The 22,702-nt window shown below is 36.8% G+C and overlaps 1 protein-coding gene across 1 annotated transcript in view; it reads left to right on the top strand.

Moving 5' to 3' along the window:
* Positions 1-3,089: 3,089 nt before the first annotated feature.
* GPM6A (glycoprotein M6A) overlaps positions 3,090-22,702 on the top strand; it is a gene marked incomplete at both ends in the record, with an annotated part of 127,888 nt that continues 108,275 nt past the window's right edge. Inside the window, one exon of the mRNA XM_081999335.1 lies at positions 3,090-3,126. Within this exon, the coding sequence (XP_081855461.1) occupies positions 3,090-3,126 (37 nt within the window). The remainder of the gene's footprint in view (positions 3,127-22,702) is intronic.

The raw sequence follows: 22,702 nt of genomic DNA, 5'->3' as shown, positions 1-22,702 counted from the left end.
GTTCCTGGGTATGGCTTTAAAGTAGCTTGTATAATACTGGTGGTAGACATGTTTCACTGTATGCTGAAGAAAGAATGCCTCTGTGGTTGCTGCTTAGAAAATCACATAAAGTCAGCATTATCTGTTTTTGTTTGTTACTATTCTTAACACTTGCAGAGCTTTTCTGTTTGATGTTTAGGATTAACACCTACTCATAATTTCATCTTGAAAGGTCCTTGGAACAGTTTTTAAAGAAACATTTAGGACGCCAATTTCTGTTTCAACATCAACACGTTAATAAAATGCAGCTAAATATGAAGGAAGCCTATGTAAAATCTTTCACATGCTCTCGCACACTCTCACGCAAAAGCCTGAAACTAATTAGTGTCCTCTTAAGAAGGAGCTTAGATACTTGTGCATTTTGGAGGAGTTGATGTTTAACAGGAGGAGCTGTTAATACCTTTATGCCAATAGTATCTACACAGAAAAATAGATTATTGCAAGGAGTGGGGGGAAAGCTCAAAGCAATTATTTGGCAATGCTATACTTTTCTTCACCAGTTACTGTGATTTCATCTTAACCTTTGACATATGAATGGAGGCTTTTTAGGAACTTAAAAAGCCTATCATTAAAATTAACGTGTGTGAACCTGATGTGAAAATGACCATAGTGGGGACTAGATCAAGGATTCACTCAGCCCAGCATCTTGTACTTTTGTGTCCAAAAGCAGACTGTTTTGGAAGTAGTAAAAGGAAAAGATAAAATGTTTCCCTGAAATATTCCTCTACTTGCAGCTCAGGGATCTCCTGATCCAGAGGTGCATCTTCATATCTATGAACCTTTGTGATTCAGATTCTCCTTGCTCTTTTGTTTTTTCTTCACCTCTAAAAGACCCTCTGCAACATGTTCCATAGCTTAACTACATGTTGTGTACTATGCCTTTGTTTTCTTCTGAGCCTACTTTCTTCGCAGTGCTCTCCCTTTATTAAACAAGTTGTTTCTTGTTCACCCTTTTTATGTCACACATGATTGTACAATCTTTATTGTATCCTCTCCCCGTTATCTTTTTCCAGCCTTTTTGGGGGGGGGAGTGGGGGGTGCTTTCTATATTTGAAACAAAATTTATATGGTTGTTTCAAGGAAAAAGGTCATTTGGTTTCATAAGCAACCTATAGATTTCTTTGCTGCAAACATCACTGTTAAGATTGGTTATCTCAAATAATTGGTGCTATCAAGAAACAAAGCTTAGAAGCAATTGCCACCCTAAGTAAAATATTTGCCAGACACTTTTTGAAACATGGAGATTTATTAATGCTTATGTAAGAAAATACTTTGAAAAGAAAGTATAGCAGGGGAGACATAAGTAGGAGGTCTTATTTTTTAAAGGATATATCCCTTATTTTTAAAAAGCTGACTGAAGGAATAATTCCTAGAAAGATGGATGGCACTTAGATGCTATGATTTTGCATCACTTCCATGTGTATAGGCAGTCTTAATGTGGTGATTTTGGAATGATCAATTAGATCTGAGAACTAAACCAACTGATGATTTTTCTTCAATTATTCCAGAAAATACAGCCCTAGAAAGGTGAAATAGAGGAAAAAAGGCGTAGGAAATATGTTTGATAACTAAATAAATATGCATTCAGTCATTTAATTATACATATAAATTTAACTTCATGTATAAAAATTATATAAATCTGCACAGATTTATATACAAACTGTGTTTAAAAAAAAAAGGCAGCATTAGGTCAATCTATTTAGCTAGCTTCTCCATTTACTTTATGCGATTTATCATTTATGTGTAAATATGAATTTTCAGCCATAGTAGTTTTTATTGTTGGGTGAGTTTTAGTCACTTTTTTTCAGAAGAGTAAGAAGTGAAAACTGTAAAGAAAAATTGAACTTGTGTTCTAATTGCACTTTTGGTGAAATAATGAAAGTCCTAAAATGATGTTACAGTACTCTGTAGAGTAAGGTACAAAAATGCTAATTTATTGCTAGCCTGCAGTGTCCAATTTGCATTCCAAATCAGACTGCAGAACTCCCCAAATGAGTGGGTGCTCTCACAGTGTATTTAACCTATGCTTTTCCTGAGTAAATTCATAACAGTATGCATGTTTGTACGTGTTTGCTCACATACATACCCATGTGTGGTGCTTCACCATTTTAAAAAGGTCCATTTTTTAAACAGGCATTTGAAGTGTATAGCTAATTTTGGATATTGGCAATCAAAAAAAGAATTGATGCAAGAAAATATCTGAACTGCCCCTAAATTCCTGTTTACTTTGACGCTGATGGATAATGTGCAGGGTGCATAAAATTTGCAGCAATTAATGTCGTGTATTAAATTGTGCTTGTATATGTGTATAAACACAGTCACATACCAAATGGTACTGTTATAAAGATGTTTTCTAGAATACTATAAGGTCAATAGCGTATATTTGTTGTTAGTTCCAGATGATACAGATATATGAGAAGGAGGGAAATGAAGAGTCATATTATTCTTAAATGTGCTGATACAGGAGGAAGGGAAGAGAGGCGGGGAGAGAGAGAGAAAGACAAGTAATAGAGCATAAAGAACCCACAGGCATCTGGGCTTTCCCACTTCAGTAGCAAATAGGGGGAATTATGGGTTGGTGGTCTGCTTCCCGTTAGGAGGACACCCCTCCATCTGTTTTCAGTACAGCCTGTTTCCCATTTAAAACACAGATTTCAATACAAACCTCTTTCTCCCCCCCTACCCCCCCCATTTTATATGCAAAGTGAGGCTTATGAATCGGTGTCATTGCCATAAGGGCTCAGACCACATTTCCCCCCAAAATTCACAGGCTGTTCATTTGAATACCTGCTTACAGTGGTACACAATGGGCAGCTTTGAGAAGAAAAATTGATAATCTTCACGGAAGAGTAATTTGAATGAAATTACACTTGACAGCCTGTCTCCAAGCAAACAAGGAGAGAGAGGGAGCCTTAGCTAAGCTCTGAGGACTTGCCTAAGCCTCTGCTGTTGGAGCTTCCCAGGGAAAAAAAAAATCCACACTTTTTCCTACATCTGACTGAAGCTTTTGATTAATTCTCTGTAGCTGTTTCTAGTGAAGAAAGGTAGCCATGGAAGAGAATATGGAAGAGGGACAAACACAGAAAGGTATTGTGATAAAATTGCTTTCTCTTCACAAGAAGATAATTATTTTGCAGTTCCTTATTTGCTTTAGCAGCATGATATAAGGTTAGTGAATATCCTTATGTGGCAGATGGGGAAAGATGGTTTTTTTTTTTTTCCATGCCATTTACTTAATTTGTCTCTCTGCAATAGCACCTGGCATTAATATAGTGATTGTAGTCTGGTATCTAGTATTAAAAGAACATAAATAGCAAATTTTACATCTATACTAATCATATTGCAAGCATTTAATGCAGCCTGCTTCCCAGACCAGTCTTTGTTAACCTTCATTTATTTCATGTTTTCACGCTTGTCTAGCTGGGTCAAGGGAGTCTAGTGTGAACTATGAGAGAGCTACTCACACAATATTTGGAGCCAGTTTCAGTTGGATATCTAACAATGTAACCAGCACTTACACCTTGAATAAGAGTCCAGACTGAACAAAGACATGGGGGGTATATTTCGTATATATTTAGGCAGTATTGAAATTTCCCTCTGCCTTTTTTTCCACTTTTGCTTTGCGATGTGTTGAAGCAGCGTTGCTGTATTTCTAATATTTAGATTGTACAGATTTGCTTTTTGCTGAAATTAATTTTGCATGTTGCAGTTGAAATTTCTTCGACAAGATGTACACAGTATGTTCAGAGCATTTCTGTTCCACTGTTTCTGGTCAAGTTGAAAATAACATGATGGGATATGTTAGCACTTAAAGGTCCAATTTAAAATTATTGCAGACTGTTTATTAATTTGTGAATCTCTGAGAAATGTAGTGGTTTTAGTCTTTTTACTTAAGTGTTTTTCTATACAAGTGACATTACAGTAGTGAAAGGAACCAAGGTTTTTTCATTTTACTTTACTGCAAGCACAAAGGGTAATCCTAGTGAATATTTGCCATGTTAAATCATTTATCATTTTCATTTTGTATCTATTTTGAATTCACTTCCATTTTTGAGGATTTTAAGAATTCACCAGATAGTTTAATATAAACTGTCTCTAAAGGCATATTTTTTCTGCACTGATGCCATATTCTGTTTTTCTGCTCCCTTATCAGTCTGCTTTCTACATGTAAATGTCATGCTTTCTCATTATAAGTGACCCATTTAGACAGAATGCAGCTTTGAATTGTTTATGGTCTCAACTTGATCTAGATGCACAGTAGACAGTCATGAGAAGACTAAAGGAGGATATATGTGCCCCCTCTGTGTGTGTACATACTTAAGTTTATAGATAAATAGATTAGTATCTGGTTGGTGATTCCAGCAGTTTCGTCAGTTTAATTTTATTATTTGAAAATGGCAGAAATAATGGGAAAGTGCAAGACAGTTCAGTTCTTGTTTTTTTTCTTTTTTTTTTCCTTAAGGTAAAATCAATACTTTTACTGTATGGTTCAAATTATTTAGTGTGCTTTACATTTAGAAATTGAAGATAAGCTTTTTTTGAAGTCTGATATGCATTTTTTTCTTCTTAAGACAAGTGAATTTCACTGTTTGACCACTGAATCAAAGTACTTCATTGTTACTGAATGCTATTGCCTGAAAAAAGTGTAAAATTCAAAATCCCTAAATTCTTATTAGAGAGAAAATATAAATCAGAGAAAAAAGTAAATAATTTTGTATATGAAAAGAACATGTGTTTATTGATAAACTGTGTCCTTGTTGTTCATATGATAAGCAGCTGAATGACCAATAGCCACACAAAATAGTGTGATTAATAGTGTGATTACAACAGCTAACACCACTTACCCCCCACGCCCCATTTACAATGCCATGTGTTCAGCCTTTTTTCCTGGTAATGGTACCCAGCTGTCATCACAAACAGTGACAGGTGAATGTTAAGAGCTCACAAATTATATGTATTTTTCCCTATTGGTGTGGAAGGGGATGCTGCTTGGTTGCTGTGACCATACCTGCAAACCTGTCATGTCAACCTGTCGTGTTCCCACTTCGGATAATGACAACTTTTAAAATGCATTTGGATTTTGAAGAAAATTCACAATTGAGGAGGAAAATTTAAAAATATTTTCATTTCTTAAGTTTTGGGGGTGCTTGAGTGCAGCTGTTGGAAATATAGGGATGATTATGAAATCATGGATCTCTTTAAGGTTTGCACTTTGCACTTGAAAAATATTAACTGTTATTAGTATGACTTGATACTTCTCTTTCATAGTTCCTGTGTTTTTTTGCTTTCATTTAACATGATCTCTTATGTGTATAATTGATATCCATAGTATAGTTCTAGGTCATCTGGACTAATTTTTCTAACTGTAGTGTTCCAGCAACTTTAATTGTAATTCATATAATCTTTTTCTTTTCCTCCTGCCACCTTGAGTGGAACTGTTTCTTTCTTTCTTTCTTTCTCCTTTGCTTTCTACAAAATCAGTGGGAGTATAAAGTGTCACTGCTTATCAAGTCCTGTGCTCTTCACATCAGAGGCTTTGAACCTCCCACTGAACAGCATTACGTCTTGCTAGCAGCCATGATGGAAATGAATAGTTTCGTATCGATGCATTTTATAAATATGATAAGACAGCTTTAATAAGAGGCTTGCAAATTTGGAAATCTTGTTGTTATACAGAATTTCATGCAGTAAGATATTGATAAGTGCAACATGATTCTTGCAATAGTGGCTCCAAATAATGACCTTATACAATCTGTGTACATTCTAGTGTTTAACACTTAGGATTCGTTTATGGCTGTATCTTGGAAAATTGGCAGCAGGGGAATATATTACATCTGTTTTCTGAAAATAGTGAATTACTAGAAGCTGTATAGTTCAAAGTAATGATTGGAAAATAGACATCTTCCGCTCCCCTTCATATTTTCTTTCTATTGGCCCTGGAAACTGTTGTTTCTTCTTAGCATCAGTAAATTGAAATAATGCTCTTGTCCAGCAGTTTTCATATGTAGAGCTGTAAAAATTGAAACCAAAAATAATTTGTATTCCTTCATTTTTTGTTTTAAAGTATTAGAAGACTTGTCATCCCCCCCACCCCTTTTTCCCTTGATACCACATTTCCTTCACTTGCAAGCCAGTACAGGTTGGGGAGGACATTTCAAACATATTTGCTCCACAGCTGTCTATAGCTGTCCAGGAACTGGAAGTGTGTAGGAATTCTGGCTGAGATGCAAGCTACATGTGAACACTAAAATATATTATAACAAAGTAAGAAGTTGTAACATCTCAGAAATATCAACTTGTTCACAATTTCCATAATACTGACATTATGTTACATGCCTAGAACTGTAACATATTAAGAGTTTTGATTGCAAATTTGCTGTCTGGAAAACCCAGGATAACTAAAGCCTGTAATTTGACTGGTTTATTTTTCAAAAATGATCAGCTCCACTTAGAAACAGAAGTTTCACTGATGTCTTTAGGGATGCATGCTAATTTTGAAGAACTCATGCATAAATTTGCATGAGTCAGTGGTAGGTCTCAACTACCAGTGTTCGAAAGACAATGATGTCAAGCTTTATTATGTGGAAAAAGATACCGGTCCATTTCCTGCAGAACAGGTCTTCCTTCTGTGGAAGCACTAAGACTGCAGCCATGTCCCCAACTCCAGTCATTTGTCCCAATAGAAAACTTTTCAGAGGGCAGGCGCTGTAATTTTTTGCTTTGTGTGGGAACTGGCACAGTGGAGTTTATGATTACACTCACCACACATCTACTCCAGAAAAAAGAAACTTTCTGTAGCACAGCAAGACGTACTTATACCACTTGCACTAAATTGAAGATAAATATGCCTTTTTTTTATGGTTTATCCATAACTTCATTTTGTAGTTTAAATTCCTCTACAAAAAAACCTCTTGGGAATGGACGAAGCATCTGTGTTTGTACAGCAGCAAACATGAGGAAGAGCTAAATTTACTTTAAGCTCTCTTGGCTGTAATATACCTAACAAACATAGACAAGGTTCTACTGGTAGGGTATAAAAAAAATAATTATTGTGACAAGAAATGGTTGAGTACTAGAAAATAAAGAGTTAGTATTTGGTCTGCCTTAATGGTTTAAGTGGATTGGCAGCCTATATCAAAGCTTTTTCTTTCGTTCCATAGTGTGTCAGTAAGGGAGAGCTTTAAGCAGAGTTCTAGAAGAAAGTCATAAGGAGTCTAGGATGTTATCAGTAATATGTACACACAGCTTCTGCTTCTTCAGCCATGAGAGGCTGAATTGCTTCCTCTTCAGTACTTTTTGGAAAATGGAAGACTGAGTTAGTAGGATACTATAGACTAGATGAAAGTGATGTTTTGTTTCTTAATATGAAAAACATAACAGCCAAATAGTCAAAACATTTCTGGCATCCTTTGCAAATTAGTCTTCTAAATCTTTTTGTTTAGCTCTAAAAGAGAACAGTTGTCCAGTTTCTCATTTGTTTATTGTTAGAAAGTTGGTTAAAATAAAAATAAGCAAATCTCAATATTTTGCACTTTGATTTTGTTGTGTGACTATACTTGTAAATAAAGCCAAGGAGTTTTCTGTTCTTTAATGTAAATGCCACAGTAAGTGTGAGCCATGCTTGTTTTTTCAGTTAGATCTTTTTTATGTTGTTAGTAGTCTGTCTAGTCTTGTAGGACCTCTGAAGTACCATCAGTTTTGTGAAAAATCTGGAAACAGTTTTTAAATTTGGCCTTGTAAGTAGGACGTTTGCTGGCTGATTTTCTTCATACAAAACCTGGATTTGCAATGCTTGATTTCCAAAGAAAACGTGATCGGCAGAGGTCAATCTCTTTTCCCTTTGGGAATATGTTTTCAATTCTACTCTTAGTTCCCAAGCTTATGTTCAGATTGGATTTTTACATCCTTCAGAGTAGAATGGTCTTAACTTTCATCATGTTTATTGTTGCCTGTTCTTGAAAGTGTGTGTGTGCAGTGTCAGATAAAATATTCACTCACTTGACAATCACAAAGTCAATAACAGAGTAAATAATTTTCCTTCTTAATATTAAATATGGAAGTAAATTTTAGCATCTGGCAAAGTATCTCACTATATTTCCTGCTTAATACTCCTTAGTAGTTAATCAATGAGGTTTATTAAAGAAAAATGCAATAATGTTCAATATGAATTTGAAGTTAATAGTTCTAATACTGTAAGAGTTATTATCCTTTATGTAGTAACTAGACTACCTTACTTAATATCCTCAAATTAGGAGCAGTGATTTCCAGAGCTGTAATTTGAATATATGTTATTATTCAATACATTAGGCTTTTATTCACAGATAATGATGTAAATAAACTGTCTTGCTTGTTTATTTAATCTTTAACATTTAAATGTCTCTGTTAATAGTAGAAAACTGTATTTCTTACAGGATTAACATCATACTAGTCATAGGCATGAAAATCCAACATTAATAGGACCTAATTATACTTTTATATATATTCTTACAGGCAAAAAAGTATTCCAACTGCCCTAAGGCAGGTGGAATCCTCAATTCAATGTGTGACAATTTAAGTCTTCATGGTAATTTTGACACTTGTATGTCAATTTCAGAAATAAGCTATTTTAGAAATAAAGAGAAGTAAGAGATGTAAATGGTTAGAAAAAGACATTGAATATGTGTAAAACTATTAATTTATACAAATTCTTGAAAAAATACTGTATCAAAACAGCATTATGAATTTATAAAAATCTTTTTCTACAGTTTATGAAAGAAAAAGTTTACTTTGGGGAAAAGGGGTATTTTGGGTTTCTAACTACTCTGAAAAAATAAACATTTAGTAATGACAAAACAATACTGCAGATATAGCAAAAATGAATTTGATTTGGCTTAGTGCTTAGCCTCCTTATGGAGAATGATTGACGGACTGATATCTAATATCTACAAATATTAGATTTATATTGTGACTATGTGTTTATTTCTGGTAAGTACCTTCAAGGATTTTGGCAATGTGATTTTTAACCTGTTTGTATTGCTTGCAACTGCACTAAAATTCAAGATGGAAGAATAGGTAGAATACTGCTGGCCTCACATAACAATGTTTGCTTTCTTGATACAATTGTTTTGAACTGTTAATTGTCCCTATATAAACAGTTGAGAATATGCTCTTTTCTCCTAATAATTTTATATGGAGGATTAAGTAGAAAATTAAAAAAAAAAAAATCATATTTTGGGCTATTCTGTTCACATTGAAGACACTGTATGATTTTATAAAAACCATAAAGCACATATGCACCTGATGGCCACTGAAAATCAGAATATAAAAAAGGCAAAGATGAAAATTGACAACATATTTGATATAAGATCAGCAAATAATCTGTTTGACAATTCTATTTCATAAGATATTCCAGCCAATTCATGCAACTAAAATGCATAAGTCCTGCTGATGTTTTACCATGTGACTGATTCCTGAGATAGGCCAGCAAGTACCACATTGATGTGTTGTCACAAATTTTTTGCTTTGGGGGAATTACAGAGACTTCAATTCCATGATGTAAGGAATGAGAAATAAGTCTTGTAATTTTCTCAGCTGCAGAGAGAACGAACTCAGAGCATCAAAACGATGAGATAAAGATAATTATGGGGTAATAAAATAAAGATAAATGCCAAATAGGGATTAACTATCACAACTGTGAATTTTTGTACACTTACGTTCCAGGGCCTTATGAAGGAAGGCCATTGACGAAACAAATGGCTTAACTATTCTGTTAGCTTGCCCATGCCAACTGTTGTACTACAATATACTAGTCTCAAGAAGGCTAAACTTCTCCCCCCCAATATTTTATTATCCTTCTTACTAGTCATCATGTAGGACTTCAGTAGTCCTCCCAAAATTTATACTGCAGCCATCTGGGACAGCACTATTCCAAATAACGGTTGCTAAAATATCACCAACTACTACTAAGTGCTACAAGTACCAGGATTACTCTTTTCTTTACACTTATAATACCCCGATATTTGCACTTGGGCAGTTTCTGAAGAATTTTTATTTGATTCGCATAGTGCAAGTTTCTTTTTTTTCCCCAGTAGTGATAATAATACAACTGTACAGCAAATTAATATAACAATAAATTTAGTATCGATTTTAACAAAAGAATCTGCCTTTTTTTATAGTGATGTGAGGGAAGAAGTGCAGTTGCTGTAGTTCTGGTATAAAATTAGACTTTGAAAGGTGCATTTTTTTGCAATTCTGCTATATAGGGTTTGCAGGAAGGTGCTACTGCCAGAGTGTAAATAAAACTCAGGAGAAATATAGCACATGCAGTTCCAGTAAGCATTCCTCACTTCTCGGTTTCTTCCCACTTGTACCCCAAGAGTGTGGGCTTTTTTTAATTCTTCTTCACAAAAGGAAAAAAAAAAAAAGAGCTCTTTGACTGCTGTACTGCTTTTCAGTTTTCTGTGGAAACACTTTCTAGCATCTGGAAGGCATGGAAACAAAATTCTACAACATTTTTTAATTTCTTCTGGGAACATGTAATGTAAGTTGTCAAGTTGTTCATGTCCCAGCTAGAACTCAACCTGGCCACAGGTATAAGGGGTAATAAAAAATGTTTTTACAAATCTATTAACAACAGAGAGCAAAGGAGAATCTCCATCTCTTTTTGGATGTGAGGGGGAACATTGCCACCAAGGATGAGGAAAAGGCTGAGGTACTTAATGCCGCCTTTGCCTCAGTCTTTAATAGCCAGACCTCAGCTCCCTGAGCTGGAAGACAGGGGTGGAGAGCAGAATAAACTCCCCATAATCCAGGAGGAAGCAGTTAATGACCTGTTAAGCCACCTGGACACCCACAAGTCTATGGGGCTGGATGGGATCCACCCAAGAGTACTGAGGGAGCTGGTGGAGGAGCTTGCCAAGGCACTCTCCATCATTTAGCAGCAGTGCTGGTTAACAGGGGAGGTCCCAGATTGCAGGAGGCTTGGCAGAGTGACACCCATCTACAAGAAGGGCCGGAAGGAGGATTTGGGAAACTACAGGCCTGTCAGCCTGACCTCGGTAATGGAGAAGATTATGGAAGAGATTCATGTTCCTGGCCTGTATCAGAAACAAAGTGGCCAGCAGGAGTAAGGAAGTGAGTGTACCCCCGTACTGGGCACTGGTGAGGCCGCACCTTGAATCCTGTGTTCAGTTTTGGGCCCCTCACTACAAGAAGGAGGATGAGGTGCTCAGTCTGGTGAAGAGGAGTTGCTGAGTGTTGAGGTTGTTCAGTCTGGAGAAGAGGAGGCTGAGGGGAGACCTCATTGCTCTCTATAACTACCTGAAATGGGGTTGTAGTGACATGGGTGTTGCTTTCTTCTCCCAAGTAACTAGTGATAGGACGAGAGAAAATGGCCTCAAGTTGCACCAGGGGAGGTTTAGATTGGATATTAGGAAAAATTTCTTTACTGAGAGAGTGGTCAAGCATTGGAACAGGCTGCCCAGGGACGTGGTGGAGTTGCCATCTCTGGAAGTGTTCAAAAAACATGTGGATGTGGTGCTTCAGGACATGGTTTAGGGGGCACGGTGGCACTGGATTAATGGCTGGACTTGATGATCTTGAAGGTCCTTTCCAACCTTAGTGATTCTGTCATCTTGAGGGTGCTCACAGGGCATGTGCAGGACAACTAAGGGATCAGGCCCAGCCAGCATGGGTTCATGAAAGGCAGGTTCTGCTTGACCAACCTGATCTCCTTCTATGACCTGGTGACCCGCGTAGTGGATGAGGGAAAGGCTGTGGATGTTGTCTACCTGGGCTCTAGTAAAGCCTTTTGACACCATCTCCCACAGCATTCTCCTGCAGAAACTGGTGGGTCATGTCGTATGTACAAAGCGATTTATATTCAGGCTTAGACAGGTGTATACTTCACTGGGTAAAAAAACTGGCTGGACGGCTGAGCCCAGAAAATTGTGGTGAACAGACTTAAATCCAACTGGCAGCCGGTCACAAGCAGGGTTTCCCTGCTCAGTTTTGGGGCTGGTCTTGTTCAATATCTTTATTGATGATCTGGATGAGGGGATTGAGTGCTCCCTCAGTAAGTTTGCAGATGACATCAAGTTGGGATGCAGTGTTGAGCTGCTGAAAGGCAGGAAGGCTCTGCAGAGGGATCTGGACAGGATGGATTGATGGGCTGAGGTTGATTGTATGAGGTTTAATAAGGCCAAGTGCAGGGTCCTGCACTTGGGTCACAACAACCCCATGCAATGCTACAGGCTTGGGGAGGAGTGGCTGGAGAGCAGCCCGGCGGAAAGGGACCTGGGGGTGCTGGTTGACAGCCAGCTGAATGAAAGCCAGCAGTGTGCCCAGGTGGCCAAGGCGGCCAACAGCATCCTGGCCTGTATCAGAAATAGTGTGGCCAGCAGGAGCAGAGAAGTGATTGTGCCCCTGTAGTGGGCACTGGTGAGGCCACACCTCAAATACTGTGTTTAGTTTTGGGCCCCTCACTACAAGAAGGATGTTGAGGTGCTGGAGCGTGCCTAGAGAAGGGCAACGAAGCTGGTGAGGGGTCTGGAGAGCAAGTCTTCTGAGGAGCGGCTGAGGGAACTAGGGTTGTTCAGTCTGGAGAAGAAGAGGTTTCGGGGACACCTTATTGCTCTCTACAGTTACCTGAAATGGGGTTGTGGTGAGGTGGGTGTTGGTCTCTTCTCCCAAGTAACTATTGATAGGATGAGAGGAAATGGCCTCAAGTTGCGCCAGGGGAGGGTTAGACTAGATATTAGGAAAAATGTCTTTACTGAGAGAGTGGTCAAGCATTGGAACAGGCTGCCCAGGGAGGTGGTGGAGTCACCATCACCGGAAGTGTTCAAAAAAACCTGTAGGCGTGGCGCTTCAGGATATGATTTAGTGGGAAGGTTGGTATGGGGTTGATGGTTGAACTTGATCATCTTAGAGGTCTCTTCCAACCCTAATGACTCTATGATTCTGTGAAGTGCTGCATGTTTATTAATTAAGTCATAGTTTGTCACATTCTACTTCACAGTCTGTAGCTGGATGATTTTACATAGGTAAAATTGGCCAATAAGGAGGAATTTGAAGGAAGAAAGTATAGTAGCACAGTGAGGAGATTAAGCACGGATTGCTTTGCAATAGGGCACAATGGGGGAAAAAAAAGTAAAGATGATTGTGCTGATAGAGGTTGAAGAGAGGCAATATGATGAAAAGAAGAAAGGAATAAGCAGTATAACTTGAAAGACTGTCAGAGGACTTTGGAAGTTTGAAATTGATATGGAAATAAGGAAGATAATATTTAGAGTTAAAAGAATGAAAGATACTAAAATTTGGTCTTCAAGACAAGACCTATAGAGGGCCTTGATGGAAATTTTAGGAGTTTCTTCATAAATAAGTGTTTTAAGGTAGAGTGTTTTAAAATGTTTTCCAAATCTTTACATTTTAGTCTTTCAACAACAACATCAAAATTAAAATCTCTATGGTGTTGATAAGATGATATAAAATTCAATAATTTTAAACTTAAAAGAACCCACAACCAAAACAGAAGTAATCTGAACAGAGTAATACTATACTGATATTTGCATTTTAATGTTGGTAAATAAAACATTTGAGAACTTTTACATAAAAAGGTATTTGAAGCATAAAGTCAGATTATCTTTTTAAACTAGTGACCATGTAACTTAAACACATTTTTTCCCCCCCAGGTAAAAGAGTAGCCATGCTATGTTCATGGTTACTATGATAATATTGTAGTATTACTATGGTAATATTGTAACTGTGGGCAATTTCTAACGATTTTGAAGTTAGGCATAGGTGAGAGTAAAAGGAAGAGCAAGTCTGGTTTTATCTTAAAGCGATGAGAGATAGGAAAGATTCTCTTAGTTGGAAAAGGAAAGTTGACGTTCATGGAGAAGTTATAACAGTTGACCCATTGGCCTAGTTTCTCTGGTGAAGGAAGCTGGTACTGCGTACCCTTGCCTAGCGAGGTGATGTAGCCAGTGTAGGAGGCTCCACAGTGTAGTGGCACCCTTTACTACTAGTGAATCAGCTTAGCTTTCTTTATATAATTCAAAGCACGCCACCCCCTGATTTCCTACCAAATCTTCTCTTACTCTATTAAGCTATATGCAATAGTAAGCAGCTGGCATAATTTTGAATCGATTTAAAAGCCTTTAGAAAACAGCCATGAGAGGAGCTTGAGTGTCTCTTTGCAGGTCTCAAATGAGGACATGTTTGGCCATAGCTAAGAACTTAGGCTTGCATATTTTTACACAGGAGTAGATCCTGAGGTTCTGGTGTCATGGTTTTGGTTGGTATCTCAGGGGGTAGATGGGGAAAACTATCCAAGCCAGGTACTCATCCCTGTGCTTGGATGGCATGGAGTTTTGATCCTCACTTCTCCAGAAGAAAACCAATACATACAACCTGTCATGTTCTACTTCCATCTGCCAAATTGCTCTCCATTTCTTTTACCCTTCTTCTATTATGGTGGCATATAAAGCCCCAGAGAAACTTGCAGACAGTCTCTTTGTTAACTTATGGAAGTACACTGCAGAGATTAGTAACCCTCCCATACTTTAGGTTTTACCTGGTCATCCCCTTGGTCTTTTGTGAAAATTCAAGTTATACATTTTGACTCATAAGGCCCAAATGGCCTGAGAATATGATGTAGGAATTTATGGAACACCATGAATTTCATGGCATTCTAGGCATGCTACCAAAGACATTTGTACCTAGCTTACTGGTACGGCCCTCTCGAATAATTTTTATATGTTGTTGTGGTTTGTGATAAGCCTTTGGTAATACTACCAGGAACTGCTAATTCTGAGGTGTTCCTATTGGTTAAGGAGAATTAAATACACAGTTCAAGTAATATAAATCAGAGCATCTAGCCTTCCTTACAAAGTAAGGAGAAGTAACATTTACTTATTAGAGAGGTAGAAGAACATTTGTTCCAGAGGGAGGCATACTCTTGATCTTACTTGAGGGAGTGTGTATGGGTTACCTAACTAACTGTGAAGTCATTCAACAGAGGATTGCGTTCCCTGTTAGTGAATGGCAATAGATAAGCTAAACTTACCTTAACATTTCCAGTAAATTAATCCTTGCCTTTTACCAGTTAAATACCATATCGCGTCCTCATGTCGTATGTACAAAGCGATTTATATTCAGCAACTGCTTGCTCTTTACTGGCCTGCTTGTTCTGTGACCTCTATGGTGAAGATTATATTTCCAACTACATTTTTCTGCATAATTTATTTACCATATTCATAGCACAACTTGGAGGCTGGATCTGGGCCCTGGGATGCTTACATTTGATATACTCCCTTTTCAATGGAGGAGGTGGGGAACAACTGAGCAGAAAGTGCTGCTGTCACTCAGAGTAGATGAATGTTTCTGTGCCCTACCTGAGTACAACATTAAACAGGTCAGGTAGCTGCAATAGAAGAAAGGGGATACAGTAGCTGCTACTGGGTACAGTGAGCCCAAATTCAGCCTCTCTGGCTGTTGGATTAGTCCGCTATGAAAAACCTTATCTGAGCAGATGTCCATGAACAGATTTTACTGATAATGATAATAGTAAAATCAATACCGCTTTGAATTCTGCATATGGCACAAAAGAATTTATAAAACTTTTAAAAGATAGTGTTTTTCATAAAGCATGTACTTGAACTTATGGGTGTAGGAGGTTGTTAAGTAATTGTAAATAGTAACTCAATATGCATAACCAAGGATGAAAGAGAATGTCTGAAATTGCCTTGAGAAAGGGACCATTGACTACTGACCACTGTGGTGTTCATAAGGGTATTCAATTATATTATTGAGTGTTGCGTTATTGATTTTTAAACTGAGTAGCTTTAGTGTGAAATGCTTCCCACTTAACAGTTTGCCTTTGTTCATGACTTGTTGATAAACCACTTCTATATAGAAAAGGAACTTACATTTCTAGCTGAGTGATTTAGTTTCTCGTTAAATAGTCTGAGTATGTTAGATATTCAAAATGTTGTTCCTATTTGTTGTGCTGCTTCAGTATAGCAGCACAATGGTCTCCAGGGACTTTCTCAGCCTTCTAATTTCTTATTGAGAGGTTGACTGCTACTTCTGATCAATGTACACTTTTAATGTTATAAATAAGCATAACCATGTTTCCTCCCCACCTTTCCTCTCAATACCACAGAATCACTAACGTTGGAAAGGACCTTCAAGATCATCAAGTCCAACAGTTAACCCAACACCACCATGCCCCCTAAACCATGTCCCCAAGTGCCACATCCACAAGTTTTTTGAACACTTCCAGAGATGGTGACTCCACCACCTCCCTGGGCAGCCTGATCCAATGCTTGACCACTCTCTCGGTGAAGAAATTTTTCCTAATATCCAATCTAAACCTCCCCCGGCACAACTTCAGGCCATTTCCTCTCATCCTCTCACTAGTTACTTGGGAGAAGAGACCAACACCCATGTCACCACAACCCCCTTTCAGGTAGTTGTAGAGAGCGATGAGGTCTCCCCTCAGCCTCCTCTTCTCCAGACTGAACAACCCCAGTTCCCTCAGCCGCTCCTTATAAGACTGTACTCCAACAGTAGTACATTGCTGTTCCCTATAAACAGCTGCAGATTCTCTTTGTGGTTCTTACACTATTCAAAAGCATCTTCTTGCCATGTTACTTAACTAGATGGCTGAACTAGATCAAAATGAAACAGTACCTTGTTTTCCAAGTGTTCATAAGTAACTTGAGATCTACTCCTCTGAGCCATAAAGCTTTTCTTCTATTTAGTCTTGACTATATTTCCTACATAATACTTCCCCTTTGCTGGAAAATTCATTGTCCTAGTAGAGCATGAAGGACCACTTTCTTTAACACTACCCACCAATATTGTAGAAATGAGTAGGATTGGCTTGTAAATGCATATATTACTCTTTATTTTTAGGGTCATATAATGTTTCTATAATTATAAACATAAGTAATTGCAAATCTGGAAAATCAATGACCAAGTCTTGGTCATTTAATCCTGCAAAGACTTATATGTACATATTTGATGTCATGCACTGTGAGCAATCCCATTGATTCACATAAGCAAAAAGGAAGCATATGCACACTTTTTAGGATTAAGACCTAACAATGCCATGGAGTTATTTACATGTAGCCATCAGGTTTTTGGCATGAAATCTGTGAGAGGATATGGTGATGAAATTTAATAGGGTTTGAGAGGAGACTGGAAGGAATGTTGAATGCAGTTTGTTTATCAGCTGGATTTTTTTTTGTTTGTTTTGCATGATAGTACAGTGGATTAATATGCTTTGAGGTCTCCTGTGGGTGTCTGCAGGTTCCAAGAAATTATTATTCTTTTCTTGGCTGTTTTAATTTTTAAGGGATTTTGTTTGTGTTTTTCCTTTGAATTACTAGAATTTGAGTTTACTCTTGGGCAGGGTATACTGGACCTTCTAGTGGTATTGAAATACTTTGCTAGTGTGTCTTTTCACATGCTTAAGCCAAACCGATCATCAGATTTGCTGTGCAGATGGAATTTTCCCCAAGGCAGGTTACTAGTGACCTTCTTTTTACCTTTTCTCTGCAACATGGTCACAGTCTGCTTTCGAAGATTATCTGGTAGTTTCATTTCATTAAATTCCTGCTGCTAGTGCAAGGACTAACATTGGTGTTATCCTTCTTGCTGTCCTTTTGTAACAAACTATAGGTGAGACTTTTGGTCTTTTAATGCAGGTCTGAAGCAGTATGTTGGTTAGTTGCCTGTGTTTTGTGGGATAATGTGGAGAAGATATTTGGTAAATCTTTCTGAGCTGAGGGTCAATTACAAGGCTTTCTGTTATTACAAGGTTCTGGACTCCAACAATGTCTAGTGTGAACACAGAAAATGGGTGTTTGAGATTTTTGCCATATAAACTGTGCTTTTAAAATCTTATAGGGGAAAAAAGATACTATTGTCAACTCTCTGTAGAGTTTGCAGAAGTATCTTCTATCATACATTATAATCATTCTATCATACAGATAAAATTAATTAAAAAAAAAAAGTGCTTGTCATCATGACTATACTAAGAGTTTAGTAAAACACGTCTTGCAACCACACCCTTTGCACATGGCACAAACGCCAGAAAATAGTAAATTTATCTCAGCTTTTCAACAGCATATGGAGGCTACCATTTCTCAAAGATGTCATCTTTCAAAATTATTCTAGATTTATGAACATTGTTCACTAGTGAAAACGCTGGAGTAATTATAACCTAGCGATAAGTAGGTCTTTTAGGTCATCTCTGTTTATGCTAATGGTTCAGAAAAGATCTTTTTCTCCCTCTTCCCCATCTGGTACAGTCATCAAATATTTAAGACACAGGGCAACCTGTTATGGACATTTGGGGTCTTTTATCAGCTTTATGGATGTGTTTTGCATATGGGGGGTTTTTGCTGTTAATATTTTCTTCATTTTGATCTGTTACACATGCCCATACCATCTGTATTGCCAGTGCTTCCAGCAGATATCCTTCTGTTATTACCTGTCTTCTCCCTTTCTAGAAGATGAAAACGTGTACGTTGTTATATATTTACTGACAACCTTAACTTCTAAACTGCAGTTCAGGCTTATCTGCTTTTCTTGAATGTGATTGGAATATGCAGGTTTCAAGATTTTGAAGTACCTGTAGCTAGTTGTGGGTGTGTTTTGTGGATATTATACACAACCAATGAGCTGAAATATACTGTTCTTTCCTGATAGAAGAGTACCATTATGTCCACACCTGGGGAGTTACCTTTTAACACACAGTTATTCCTACTTGTCTGCCTTGAATTATTTCTCATATTGTTTATTTTTATTACTGTCTTTTAATGTAGACTCTAGTAGATTTGATGTAGCTGCTGCAGTTGCTAACTCTTGTGATATCCTCTGGCATCATATTTTTCTCATTCTCTTTTTTGGCGTTCATAATTCCTGAACTTTTTTTGAGTGTGTTCAAATTCTGTACCTCAGGCTGGAAGGATGGACTGTCTACTGCTAGAGGTCTGAAAGTGCTGCCACTCAGGAATTGCTGATCTGTAATCATTCCTTTAATCTAATATCCTGACAAGGCGATAAACTCCAATGTCGCTACAGAATGTGGTGGCTTTATTTCTAAAGGGATAATTTTACTAGGCTTTTAGTAGTCCTTCAGGGACAATGAATTACACAATGGCCCAAATGTAACAAGCAATATAAGAGTAGCAGTCATTAAACTAAATTATTGCAGTCATCCCTACTTTCCTTAATCTGTTACTTTTTTTCCATAACAACCTCAGTGTGATAAACGGTATAATTTAAAAGCTTCCTTACAGAAATGTGATGAGGAATAATTTGACTAGGGGTAGTACTGGGTACTAATGCTGCAGAGTTTTTTCAGGTAGGCATGGTCATAAGTTCTGTAATAAATTAGGCTAGTAAATACTAAAATATGGAATACTTGCATGGAATGAATGTAATGAAACAAATTTTCTCTTTTTAAGTGGCAAAGCATGTTGGAAACCTCCATAGCAATTTGTTCATGATTGTCAGAATATGAAAATACTTTCTATGTTTTTCATTTTAATGATGTTATGTAAAAAGAGGGCAATTACTTGCATTTGCTTTATGTGACTGCTTTGTCTGTTTTTATTCTTTGTCCATTATGACTCATGTTATGAAATTATTTGTTTTTCCTCTGTTAAGAAAAATTACGGAAACACTAGCCTCTTTTCTAAGTGCCTTTATGGTTGTTGGGGTAGAATAGATGTTGCTCTGTCAGTGTCACAGTGTTTATTTTAATCTCTGAATTAATTTTCTTGGTTGCTAGGCAATTCTGCTTCATAGTTTTAATGGAAATGACTAATTCAGGGCACTCAGAATATGCAATTGTTTGCTTTAAAACTGAAACTAGATTTCTCTATGACATAATGCTTGACAAATACTCATGTCAGTGTACAATTTTATGACTATAGCTAATAAAATATCCATGTTTCTGTTATCCTGTTCTATATTTATTGTACATTCCAACAAAGCCATTGTAAATCTAAGGTATTCAATAGAGACAGAATTGGGCTTTTATGTATATGTATAGGATAAATATCTGCTATAATGTTTGACGTTTTAGAAATTTTTAAAGGCAGTTTATATAGCTGGTTATGAAGTATGTAATTTGAGCTGGTATCAGTTAAGTCTTTTTATATCCTAAATAGCAATGGTGTAATAAGTGCTACATATCTCAGTTACTCAGCTTGCAGATGTAATCAGCAGGTTTTGCTTATGAGCAGTGCAGGGAAGTACAAAAATAGGTATGAATATTCAAAGCAGTAATAACCATATTATTAAAGGATATCTCTTAACAGTCTGCAGTTCTGGAACTATTTTTCATACTGGAAAAATATAGTGCCTCAGGACAGTTTCTTTAAACTTCAAAATACTGTTTTCTGCTATTTCAATACTATTTTTATTTAAGAACAAATATAAAGGAAAAAGAACTTTAAATGAAACTTCATAGGTTCCTCAGTATCAGAGTAGTGCAGAATTGTAGGCCTTGTTTATTTTGTTTCTATCAGCTATGCTTTCATTTCTTCTGAGCTATCAGCTAGTGAAATACTGTCTTTTGGCTTGTTATCTCCAATCCACTCTTGTGTTTCCATGCTGGTGAAGCGCACAGCTTGGAAATTAATGAAATCCATGCTGCTTCTCCAAAGGAGAAAAGCATCCTGTGGGCCAGAATGCCAATGACCTACCCTAGAAGGGGTAGCTCCTGACATTGGTTCAAGGTTTATGAGTCCAGTTTCTCTAGCCCAGAGCGTCATACTGCATGCTTAATTGCTCTTTATTTTCCTTCTCCCTAGTTTATAGTAAACTTTTTTCTGATAGTGGCCACCTTTTTCGTACAGTTAGTATACTGAGGACCACAGCTGATCTGGCTTATCTGAAAAATTTGTTGCCATCAAAAAGCTAAATGATGAGTCTAATTTTGTCCAGTTCAAAGACATAATATGTTATCAAGATAAAGAAGACTGGGAATGCTATATGTTTTAATGATTTTGTATTAAGTAAAATCTTTGCTTTATCTATTGATACAATTAGCCTCTAGCAATACCTTCCAATTGCTCTCTTGCAACTTTAATTACGGCTGATGTTGGTGTTAGGTAAGCAACAATGCTGTGCTATTTTTGAGGTTTCTAATTGGATTTGAGAAAAAACAAAATTAAAAAATCACAAAATTGTAAGTATTTTTAAGACTTTATTGAAAGAATATAGAAAAAAGAAAAGATAAATAATTCAGTTGTATTCCTCACAGAACAATGTGATTTTACTGTTTTTTGTTATATATGAGCTAATAAGGTGGGTAGGTAGCCAGAATGTTTGCAACCGTAATGATAATGTACAATGAAAGTAAGAAATTGGATCATTTGTATTCAATATATATTTGTGAGATCTTCTCACCTTTTGTAAATGAGATGTGGAATATGAAGCCAAAATTCATAAGAACATATTCATGTTAGTGAGCTCTCCCAGCTCATCTTAATCTGTTTTACCACTTAAAGAAAACAACACTGAGACTATAGTTTTCAGTTTGTGAAACTGGGTTATGAAACTCATGCAACAGAAGCATAAAAACGTTAATGTCGGTGAAAGCATGCCTGTAAGGGATATGAAATAAATTTCTTAATGAACATACACCATACCCCTGGTTCTGTGAGGCAGAACACTTGTGTAAACTGGTTGTAAAAACAACTGCTTTATTGTAATAACATTATCAAATACAAACACTTGCCTTTCAACAAATAGGGTAAAAACAACAACAACCATCAAAGACCTTCCCAAGGTAATCCCAGTAACGTGCAGCTTCAATAGGTACAAATGTTGGACCTTTGTCTGATGTATGAATACTTGGTAAAAGTGCACAGTTAAAAAAAGGAAATGTGTCACAGCAATGATTTCCATCATGCTTGCTAATTCTGAGGAATGAAGTTGTTACGAAATAACAAAGGTATCAAAAGTTATATTATTGGAGTAAAAAGTAAGCTCTTCTTTAAACGAGTAATTTATAAGTTACTATTTTAGAGATAATGTTTTGTGAAAATTATTAGGGTATCATTTAAGATTCTGGACTGAGATATCAAAGATCTAAAACTGATTATCTGAATTATGTATATTTTTCAATAGGACCTATAGAAATTACTACCAAATTATTTGTGTCCTTGAAAAAAATCTTACTGTAACTCACTGTCTTGGTTTCCCACCTGTGAAAAGTTATATAGGACATACATAAGCTTTCATGTCTTACACCCATTCTATAACTTATTGCTTTAGTAGGCCTTAGTCTTTACATTTCTACAAAGGAAATCTCAGCTGAGGCCTCTAGATACTAAAGAAAGATGAAGTATGCCAGGGAATACTCATTGATTTGTTAATAAATAAAAAAAAAAATTGCAGCCATTAAATGTTCTTTGCTATTAAAGGTGGAATACTGGGTAATTGAGGTGTCTTGTCTGTCCCACTTTAGTTTCTAACTAAATATTTTATTTAAATGAGCAAAACTAAAGGAGTTACAATCATTATGCATACGGCATATGTGTTGTTAAAATGAAGAGTGACAGACCTTTGATTTTTAACAGTGACATAATCTAAGGCAGAATGCTGTGATACAGATATGGTGGATGTCTGTGTAGTATGTCAAAAGAAGGAATAGTTG

Source organism: Phaethon aethereus (assembly GCF_964289735.1).
Source record: "Phaethon aethereus genome assembly, chromosome: 4".
Classification (NCBI taxonomy): Eukaryota; Metazoa; Chordata; class Aves; order Phaethontiformes; family Phaethontidae; genus Phaethon; species Phaethon aethereus.
The sequence above is the reverse complement of the archived record's forward strand: the minus strand, read 5'-3'. Positions and strand labels throughout refer to the sequence as shown.